At 44.0% G+C, this 10,951-nt stretch overlaps 4 protein-coding genes across 4 annotated transcripts; 3 read left to right on the top strand and 1 right to left on the bottom strand.

The window, feature by feature from the left end:
* Window positions 1–997: 997 nt before the first annotated feature.
* Window positions 998–1,219, top strand: CCR75_009371 (uncharacterized protein; the record flags this gene model as incomplete). Its single annotated transcript, XM_067967412.1, has 1 exon — window positions 998–1,219. One exon carries the CDS (start codon window positions 998–1,000, stop codon window positions 1,217–1,219), a length of 222 nt encoding a protein of 73 aa, XP_067820052.1.
* A 795-nt stretch (window positions 1,220–2,014) lies between these two features.
* Window positions 2,015–6,991, top strand: CCR75_009372 (uncharacterized protein; the record flags this gene model as incomplete). Its single annotated transcript, XM_067967413.1, has 6 exons — window positions 2,015–3,409; window positions 3,477–3,572; window positions 3,641–4,438; window positions 4,506–4,730; window positions 4,786–5,007; window positions 5,094–6,991. 6 exons carry the CDS (start codon window positions 2,015–2,017, stop codon window positions 5,208–5,210), a joined length of 2,853 nt encoding a protein of 950 aa, XP_067820050.1. The 3' UTR covers window positions 5,211–6,991.
* On the bottom strand, window positions 5,376–6,941 carry CCR75_009373 (uncharacterized protein; the record flags this gene model as incomplete). The annotated part of the gene is made up of 1 exon (XM_067967414.1): window positions 5,376–6,941. One exon carries the CDS (start codon window positions 6,939–6,941, stop codon window positions 5,376–5,378), a length of 1,566 nt encoding a protein of 521 aa, XP_067820051.1.
* Window positions 6,992–8,786: 1,795 nt separating the features above from the next.
* On the top strand, window positions 8,787–9,929 carry CCR75_009374 (uncharacterized protein; the record flags this gene model as incomplete). The annotated part of the gene is made up of 1 exon (XM_067967415.1): window positions 8,787–9,929. The coding sequence occupies one exon, from the start codon at window positions 8,787–8,789 to the stop codon at window positions 9,927–9,929; it is 1,143 nt and encodes a 380-aa protein (XP_067820049.1).
* Window positions 9,930–10,951: the final 1,022 nt, after the last annotated feature.

The raw sequence follows: 10,951 nt of genomic DNA, 5'->3' as shown, positions 1-10,951 counted from the left end.
GTGTCGTCACGGGAGCGGTAATCCGTCTCCTCGTGCGCACTTACCAAGTAGGTAGTAATTTTCAGATTGATTTATATTTAATAGAATTAAATACAAAAAACTATTTTTACCAATTAAAATGTTATCTCTATAAATATCATTTAAGATGTATTGCGAGCGTATCTTTATAGATACCTCGCGTAACTGATGACGCTGGGCGTCATCCCTCCTAATGTGAATGCACCCATGTGCATCACATCCACAAGGGTTGGTCACAAATGTGCACCACACCCGAGTGCTGGGTCTAATTAATATTATTTAATAATTGACCATCCCCTTAGGTACAAAAAATGTACTTAATGGGGACTGTGTAACATTAGGGCAACTTTAGCCCGTTACACTTGGGCACTAGTTGCCACTTGGTTCTACGAACCCTGAATCCCTTGAACTAGGATTCCTTAAGCTTTGATAGCTTGTACGGCTCCCTGAGTTATTGAACCCATTAGTTCAATAGAACTTATTGACTCTCTGAAAGTTTTCCTCTGACTTTAGGAGCGAGGTAGCTCTGCTACAAAGTATCATTTCTCCTAATTGCGCACACCTTTTTACTTGTTTTTATTTTGGCGCATACGTAAAATTGAATTAAAGAAAATGAATGGTTTTAAAAGATAAATCGAAATGAGTGGTCAAGAGCTCAGCGAGTTGACTGGTCCTAAAACAGAGCATCATGGGCATTTGCCTGATTTTACTCGCCGATACAATTCAAGCTAAATTTACGCAGGCACAGCTTTTGTTACTCACACTTTTTCTTGTTAAGATACAAAGTTTCTTTGTAGATTTTTGGATTGACGTTCAAATCGTTTATTACCTTTATGTATTTCTTTGATTTGTTTTCTTCTCTTCCACATGGGGAATTGGAACATTCTTTGAAGGAAATGATTTCTTTGTTTATCTTCCAACGGCAACATCGCTAGCTGTTTCATCTAATTCATTAGCTAATAATTTCAGAAAGCGGCCCATGCACTGGACAAGGGTCGCAGAGTATTCTGTGTGTGCGCTAGACATACATTCGCTAGACATTGTTATTTTCGCACTCATTGCTGATTCAGTGTACGGTTGGAACACAGAGGTACAAGTGGAGTCATTTACTCAGCGATTTGATGACACGGAGCTCGGCAATTGGGTTTACGTGTCCTGTAATAATGAAAAAGCCGGGCACCTATTGTGGGCCGAGCGATAATTCCGACTATAACGATAATAGCTGTGAGACGGACTGCTACTGCCACTGATGCTCTGGAAGATCTCCACTATTGGTTTGGCGTATGCGTGATGCAAGCTTCGTATATTTTCGTCCAGTTCCTCAAACAGCTTCCGAGCCAATTGTAGTCGAGATGCTTTCAATGAAGTTCCTTCGAGCATTTATGCCACAGCCAGTGTTTTCCGAACTGCTTAATCACGTGACTGTAATCCGCCAACGCGTTGGAGGTGACCGTCTTGTGCTCACTGGTCACAGTTTGGGAGGAGCAATGGCAGCTATGGTTGGCGTATCTTTCTCAGGACCTGGACTGCTTTATTAACGCGGACGCTTTGATCTGGATGACGAGTCTCCTCGTGACCACGTGGTAACTGTAAAGCCTCGACGCGATATTGTCCCGCAGGTTGACGAGCTTGGTGGCATGGTCCAAGAAATTGAGTGCAGATGCGACAATCCGCTCGCTTGCCATAGCTTGGTGACGCACATGTGCGAGCTTTACGCTGCGTGTGGAGACAAGCGCAAGCGTGAATGGTCGAAGGCTGGGCAGTGCCAAGAGTATTTCCACGGCAAGTAGAGTGAATATTTAAAAACAATTTCGATTTAAAGGTAGCTAGCTGGATAATTGTAATTCTAGAAGACGCCGAACCAATTTCAAAATTATGGAATATCAAAAAAATTATGTGATTCTTTTAAATATTACGGGGAGTCCTTTCTAACAGTTTTATTTGAAACTAATGTTTGAATTAATAGGCTTATGGGCTACGTCGGCCGTGACAATTTATGGACGACTTCATCGACAAAGCAGCGCTCACGTCCGCAACAGGCATCAACCTTCAGTGGAAGAACGTGCAATACCGCTGTAGGAAGCCTGCAAAGTCCGGCCTGGCCGCCGCAGTAGATGGCTACCTCGCCTCCCCTAATACTGCGACAGCCTCAGACCTCTACCGATCGACACAAAAATTATCAACACATAACCATTTTTTCACTACTAGCCACGCGACACTTTCCATTCAGATGTTGGACACGCTAGCAGAGCATATTGTGGCTTTTACCGTCTCAAGTGACGCATTAGATGCGCAGGAGGAGGCGTCGACGCATTACTCACTGCAAACGCAGACCCAGCAGACACATGAAGATGCGCTATTATTATTAGAGCTTTGCTATATATTTGCAAGAAAAACTTCGATTGGGTTTCCGTCGTTTATGCTGTGCAAGTTGTTGCAATGGCTTGTGGAGAGCGTCTCAGTCACAGCGCTAAAAACTGGCTGCGAAATAGACCTGGGGTTAAAGCTGCAGCTTCTCGTGCTTGCAGAATTGATCAAAATGAGTGCTGGCGTAAGAATTTATGTCAAAGAAATGAAAATAATTAAGGATTTATACCGCTCATTGACAATTTTACTCAACAGCACGGAGGATGCCGAGTTGATAATTTTCAGCATGGCAATTCTTGCGCGACTTGTGCTCACAGAATCATTAGGAAACAAAATTTTTAGTGATAAGAATGTCGGCCAAGCTCTTAATTTGCTGTTTTCTGTCCTGGACGGGTCCTGGTATGACTCCACCGAAAAGCGATATTTGGACTCAAATACAATTTTGAATCGACGCTCCCTTCTGCAGGTGGTCAGTGTAGATTTATTGTGTACTCTTTGTGGCCGCGAAGAAATTTTGGAAAAGTTGGAGCAAAACGTAAATATTTTGACAAGTGACAAATTCATGATGACGATCAACTTAAATGGCGAGCTAGAGCAAATTGTGGTTGCTGCTCACTTCCTTGCTTCCGTTGGCCAGCTCAGCCATGTTTTACGGCGGCAAATAGCTGCAAGCATTTTTGATCAAAACGTTTTTTACCGAATTCTTCAAGCGACTCTTCATCCATCTAAGTTGGCAGCAATGACGATTGCCCAATTAATTTTAACGGTGATCGAAGACGATATTTGCTCTATTCAATATGTGTTTGACGTCGAAGCAAATTTAGAGCGGTTGGTTCCGATAGTTACTGGAATAGTGCAATACATTGCAGACGTCACGACCATTGTGCAAAGCGCTGAAGACGACGAGACTTTTAGTAACTCCGACGCGTATCTTCATAGTGTCGAAGTGTGCCATCTTTTGACCAAATTATGCAAATGTTCTAAAGTACGCTCACTATGCGCGCAAACCATTAGCTTGAATCAGGTATGGATGATATTACACTCTCGTTGACTAATAACGGCATTAAGAATAGTATTTCGTTTAATGACAGAGTGCAACACTAATTCAAGCTGAAGCTGCTCTAATCGGTTGTGTCGACCCACAACATCTGATTTGCTTTCAACCGCAATTGTCAATACACCTGGTGGTAAGAAGGGATTTTCGTTGCACTTCCTTAAACATTCCTCCATTAACTGCGATTTTGGTTTTCATAAGAGCCTTCTCTCCAATATAGTACACGACGAAAGTATGGGCAATAAAAACAACAGCGCACTTGTCCATTTCCTTCAGACAGATGAAGTATCGACGGTGATTAGTGCGGCATTATGTAATGGCGTTAACAAAACTACAGTCAAGCAAGCTCTAATCTTGCTTGTTCAGACGCTTGTGAGATCTAGCAGCAATCAAATAAATGTCATTCAATTCGCTGAGTCAGTTTTCCGCTATAACCAGCGAGTCGGAGAGGCAAACGACAATTTACAGTCAACGATCTCTTCACTTCACGCGAATGCAAATATAGGTGCTAAAACAGCTAAGAGGCTTCAGACTGAGATGCAGCAGATGCTGCAATTTCAAGATGAGCTCAAGACACAGCAAGACCAGGCTTTGAAAGACATACAAAATAAACTTGCGAACCAGATTCGCCAAAAAGATGACACGATGCAGAAAATGCGCAACGGGTACGAAGCGAAACTGCACGAGATCACAATGCAATGCGAAGGCATGAGGCAGCACATGAACAAAGAACTCAGTGCTCTTCAGCAACGCGATTCTCTCTATCAAGAAATACGTGGGAAACTTGTTATTGTGGACGATGAAAATGTTAAATTAAAACGTAAGGTTGAACTGCTGGAGCCACGAATTCAAGAAATTTCTCAGACCTACACGGCTGCATTGGAAGAGATAGGGCTTCGAAAGAAGGATTTGAGTGAGCTTCGTGAAAAAATTGTAACCATCTCAGGCAATTTTACAGCTCAAAGGGAAGAGCTGGTGACTGCTTACGATGAATCTCGCGTATGTGCCTCAAATGCGATGGTGTTCTTACATCAACTCACTAGACTTAACTTGTTAACCTGCTTAGCGATTAGAAGTCGAACTGAACGATCAGAAGGTTACGAACGAGACGACGTATAAGGAATTAGTCTTGCTATCCAAGGCCTATAAAGCCCTTGCTGATGAAAAGCAGACGATCGAAAGCGAAGTTGATTTGTTACGACTTGAGACAGCAAATCTCGAGTCGAGAAACAATTCCATTCACTTACTTCTACTGGAGAAGGAACAGCTTGCTGACCGGTTCGAGCGAAAAGTATGTCAGAGTGATTGTTAATCGCGAGCAGTATACTAAAACAATTTTGTCTTAGATCTCTCTGCTCAATGACGCTGCTGCCATTAGCAAGAATGCATTGGATAGCGAGCGAGAAAGCTTCCGGGCTATCAGCCTGGATCTAGACGATACAAAAAAATATTGTCGAAAACTTGAAAGTAATTTGTCCACAATAGAAATCCAATTAGCCGAGCAGCGGCTATTAGCTGATTCGAAGGATGAAAACCTGCGCAAGTATGAAGCGGAGATATGTCATTTGGTAAGCTACCTCATAGAGAAGTTTAATTTCTCTTGTCTTGCTTGATAAGACTAATTTTCGCCGTGGAAATATGGGCTGTCATTTAGACGAATGAGGTCGGAAAGCAAGCGAAGCTCCAAGCTTTGATCCACCAGTTAAGCTCTGGGATCAATAGCAACATTAGAACTGACGACAATTTGACGTATCATACACGTGACACATGACGTTATCAGTGAGAACTTTAAGTTGAGGAAGGCACAATATATTAATCCATATCGTGTAAGACAACTTTTGCCTAAACCATACTAAGTAAAGTGTCCGATATATCTAAAGGAGCACTCACCACGCTGCGCTTTGACGACAGTGGCGCGCTACTTTGCTGCTTATAACTAGAAGCGCCGGCCACGACCGCCGCGACTGCCACGACCGCCACGACCACCTCGACCACCGCGCCCTCCGCGCAGCTGGCTACGATTTGAGCGCGACTGCTTGAAACGCTTGTGGCGAGCCGAACGAGCATCTTCCCAAAACTTTTTTTCCTCTTCACCTTCAATAATTGCAGCTTTCGGGATTTTCACGCCATTGATGTCTAGCCCGCCTTCCGCAAACATGTTTACAACATCCTTCGCAAGTTCAGCGCTCGTGACACGAAGATAGCCGCCTTTGTCGTTTATCTGGTACTGGATAAAAGCAACACCAGCGCCGTCATTAGCTTTGTCGCCAAGTTTTTCATTGATGGCGTCTTTTATGTCATCACGCGAAATCTCACCCTTAACATCGTCAAAGTGCACAATGAGTCCCTCTTTATACTGAACATCAACCTTAAGGTCCTCATCTACGTCCAGTAAGTGAAACGACACCTTTTTGCCTCCAAGTTCCGGTACTGGCAGGGCTACGAGCTTTTCAAAAAGAGAAGTAGCTGCAGTAACGCTGACTTTGAAAGATGCCGTATCCAGGCCATCATATTCAACATATGGCGACTGATCACTGACAGTAGCAAGAAGCTGCTTGATGTCGTCTAAGCGTGTGCGAGGGCCAATGTTAGAAATATGAATAACCTTTTCGTCGTCACGCTTGCGCTTTATATTGCTGTTTCTTTCGTCCATGTCTCTCTGTGGTCGTCGAGGGCGGGCTTTGACAGCTTCCCTATCGGTTATTAGCTCAAAAACGAGCTTTTGGTCGTCTAACGATATAGGCAAGTCATCCGAAAGCCTTTTCTGTACTATTTCGGCAAAAGCTATTTGCGAGAACAGCAGGTAAAGCTCCTTGGTGCTTTCAAAATATCGCACACGGGCTTGCAGCTTCGCATTATCTGTCCAGATAGGCAACAACTCATCTAAGAAAAACGTCAAAGGTCTTTTAGGCACATTCTTAGCGACAAGCATGGCATTGGTAGCTTTGTCGAACTCGATTCTCTCATCAATTGGCAGCTTTTCATAGTCTACCATAGAGATTATGTTAGGCACGTAGCCATTAATGCTTAATGATGCCGCTGTTTCCACAGCGCGTTTGACGGCTTCCTTTTCCATAAGCTCTACGTAAGCTACACCTGAAAAGTTGCGACGAAAGCTTTTGCGATCAATAAAGAGTAGCTCAACATCGAGTGGCTTTAGGCCCTCCTTTATTTCGTCAATAGTGGGCAAAACCTTGCCCAATCCTGCCAGCACAATTGTACGTTCGGAGGCATCATCTTGCTCAGGTAGTGGATTCTTGCGACGCAATGCATTCTTGACATCGTTAAGCTCTACGACATCCGAGTCGGCGATGGCAGCCTGCAACACAGAATCCTCCACAGTGAGAGCCGCAAGTTTCTTGAAAGTGAATAGTACACTAAAGGGCACAAAGCCCCCATCGTGCGTCTTTGTCTCCTCGAGCAAGAAGCGGTCGCGACGGAAATTACTGTCAGAGAAGTAGAACTCCACCTGCTTCTTGATCTGGGCCTCCAACGATGACATAATTGTATTGCAACGATTGACAGAAGCGGACAGGTGCTGATCTGAAGAGCTACGGACCAGTGGAATCGCTTGACGCACGTTGATTGGAAAAAATTATGTATTTTTAAGCAGAAGTTGAAGTACCGTTTTTGATTGGCAACGAAGTTGTGTTCCTCTTGTGGCAGCGATTGGCGGTATCTTAACTTAAATCAACCAATCAACACAACTGTTGTCTTATTGCTACAATATCACCATGTACTGAAATACTGGAAAATCTTAATTAAATATTATTAAATGATACTCTTCAGTATTTTCTCGTATACGAATTAAAATCTTTTATTCCTCTAAGAGGAAATAATATTCATGTAACGGACATAATGTAACGGACACCCATAAGAAAAAGATTTTTTCGATCATCAGAGAAACTACCAAATAAGTTTATCAATTAATCTCACAAATGTATTCTTTTATATTACCGGATTCTGCAACCTAACCAGCCAACGGTACTGAAATAGTAAAAAAGATAATTTTAAAATTCGACATGAAGTCATTGCAACTTCAATATTTTTCTTACAAGGGATCGTTTAATTAGAGAGAATTTCAAAGGTGACGCTCGAAAAATTCCGATAATTTTTCGAAAGGTGATGCAGTCTGACAGTCTGAGCATTAAGATTGATGTCTTTTATGCAAACGTACTCATGGGTCAATTTTTTGATTGTGTCATGAACATGTGTATCCTTAACATTAGTTCGAAATAGCAATTTGCTTGGTTTTCTGGAACATGCGGACATGGAAAAAATTCTCCCTAATCGGCAATCCTACCTGATTGTGGCTTACGAAGCTTACTGTAAGTCACTAATTGCGATCATGTGGGTCTACATGGTGGCGTTTAATGCACTGATGAACATGAATAACTGTAGCAGCTACGTAAGGCTGTTGACATAAATTACCGATACGTAATAACCCAGACTGCGAATCAGGCGCTACAAAATTACCACATATGTAGGCTATTTGATGAGCGCCCATAATGAATCGTTTAAGTCGGTCATGCTAATATTCGAACGGTGTTCAGCTTAATCAGCTTAAACCCTCTCAGCTGCTTTTAGACAGTAATACAGATGTGTTATAGAGCACTTCGTTTATCGGTTTCTCCATGTTATAACTCATAAAAGCATTTCGTTACAGCAATTTAATCTTGAACATGCAACTTTGACGATATCACTGCGTGGTGCCACCATCACGTGCACTTGAAGAGGAAACCGCGGCCTGTCCTACATAACCACTGGGACGAACAAGAAGCATATAACGAGCAAATTGAGTCGGCGGCATTCGCAAAAGCAATTCCGAGGCTTCAGCAAAGCGTTTTTGTCAGTACTCTCGATTCACGAGTCTTATTTTAAATCTAATAGATTGAGCCGCCACACCGACGCTTTGGAATAGAACTGTCGCATCGCAGATGACGCATCGTGAACCGACGCGGACGGCTTCAACATGACTGCATCTGAAGCCACGAGTTTTGCAGTCGGTTTCGGCACAATTCAAGCATATGTAACATGCGTTAATTGTTTCTTGAGAACATGCACACCTTACTGATAATTGTTGGCATACATATGCATCTGTACACTTTTTCAATAACACTAAAAGTGGAGAATTCAGCTTATAATATAAGCATATCGATCCGACTTTATATGTTTGAAAGACAGTGTGGTGAAACCGCGACGAGGGCTAAAGCTGCCAGACCTTTCATAATCTTTTCTGCAACTTCACTACACACCAAAGTTCAAGTTCGTCGCCCCTGTCTGCGTCTCTATCTGCCTTTGTCTCTACCTTTCTATTCTCCTTGTCCCAAGACAGAGACAACGTGTTATGGTGATGCAGGACGTCTTGACTCAGAGGGTCCTACACACGACCATTGCACACGTAGCGAAGCCATCAGGCTCTGGTGCGCACACATACACGCAGTACCTCGTGCGCGTTTCGGACGATCGCTCACCGGCTCTCAATTGGACAGTCTATCGGCGCTTCTCGGAGTTTCGCAACTTTAAGCTCGCGCTCGATGAGGCCGTCAAGCATGGCGACATGTGCGCGCACTGCGCCATAATGTCCAAGCGTACCTCCTTCGTTCTCTTTCCACGCCGCAGATTATTTGGTAATTTAAAGACAAAGACGCTGGAAATGCGTCGCAAGGGACTAAATATCTTTCTTGATGCCGTCGCCAAACACGCCCGAACGTGCCGTGAGAGCATGACATGCCAGACGCGACCGCTCATGGACAAGTTTCTTATGGTCAACGATATGCGGTACACGTACTTAAATGTCGATATGAGTGAGGCGAGAGGAGCCGAGCAAAGCAGCAAGACCTGTTCGTCGGAACGCGATATTCACGCAAAGCGTGACACTTTGCATCGTTCCTTATCAATGGTGAGTCGTACTGATCGACTAAGCGGCTATTCCGACTGTGAAGACATTGTGCGTAGCTGCACCGAAGAGTGGGCGTACAGCGAAAAAGATGAGTTCACAAAATCTTTGGCTGATCCGAAGGTAGATCAGTCTCGAGACGAGCTAATTACAACCAAATATAGTACGCAGGAGGACAACCAGTTGCACCTGCACGAGAGTAGGCTTGCAGCGAAGCGCAACACGATGCCTGATCTTCTAACATACATAAACAACCGGCATTTATGTAGGTACGATAATACCTCTTGTCGGCCAAGTCTCACGACAGAGGGCGAATGCGCTGCTTACAATCAACTACCATCGAGCACATCAACGTCCCGTCATTCGGACCCTGGACTCTCTCGTAACGAGCTACTTAAGTTTTGTCGTGGAAGCTCTACAGGAGGTGGGCGCATACATAATGGTGAAAATCGCCTACGTTCGCGTAAGGTGCACCTGTCGTCGGCCGCAAAGCGCGTCAAGAGACTAGAAGAAGCGGAAGCGCGCTTTTCTATGCAATCACAATCCCGTAAACCTAAGTGTCTCCCTCGACTTGAAACAATTCCCGAGTAGAATGTTGTAGGATGCGTATATTTCTGTAAGACTAAAAAGCGCCGCGTCCCGCTACCTCTGTTTCTTTCGATACAATAATTTACGAACATCAAAACGATTGCATTAACTTTTGGCCACTGCGGAACAAGTCTTCAAGAATCTGCGGTAATACGTCCATTGAAACCTGTGGTCAAAGGTTCCCAGGGACCTTTGGAAATATGCTTTAAAGATGAAACTGAGACATTAAATGTCTTAGTAAAGAACGGATTAAGTGTAGGCGCTTATACACCTCATTTGATAGCGTATGTGTACACCTTTTTCTCCGACTTACAGCCAATCAGAACGCATAACAATATTAATGTTTCATAAATCAAAGCTTTGCGTTGTGTGGAGACCCATAATTACTAATCTGCATTAGCTTCAGGCGACGCTCACAAAGCTCGACAAGGTTTTAGCGTTCCTGACGGACCGAATATCAAAGATAAGTGGCATTTCTTTGCAGGTGAAGTGTACGACAGCAGGGGCGTGCACGTGTCTGATAATGAGTGGGTGAAAGGAGAAGTGATATAAAAAGGTGATGTAAACGTGATTCATGTGCAGCTTACCTTCGCTAGGCTTCCTGTGCGTTACTTACCTTCTCTTGGCTTCTTATACAGGCAGCACTATTGCAAGCCCACTCCCCATCCAGTAACGTCCTTCGTGCGACTCGTAGGCCGAAGCCACCATTATGAACCAGTGCAATCAACACTCCTCCTCGACCGTCGCACCCACCGCGCTCTCTGCCGACGCATATCTTACTGCAGCTGAAACAATTCTCTCAGCTCCAGCATCCGTGGAGCGGTACTTTGGTTAGCAGGTCAGCCAACATGAGCTCTAATTCGATGTACTGCGGTTTATCAATGCATGGTTTTGCGTAATCACACTTGAACTTTACGCGGACGTCCACATGCTTGGCGCTGGACATGCTGTCTCCGGTTCCAGCTGTCGAATACCTGCTTGATTGTCCATGATCATGACAATAGGCTCGTCAACCGGCTGCCCGA

This window comes from Bremia lactucae, linkage group LG1 (genome assembly GCF_004359215.1).
Source record: "Bremia lactucae strain SF5 linkage group LG1, whole genome shotgun sequence".
NCBI lineage: Eukaryota > Oomycota > Peronosporomycetes > Peronosporales > Peronosporaceae > Bremia > Bremia lactucae.
The sequence above is the reverse complement of the archived record's forward strand: the minus strand, read 5'-3'. Positions and strand labels throughout refer to the sequence as shown.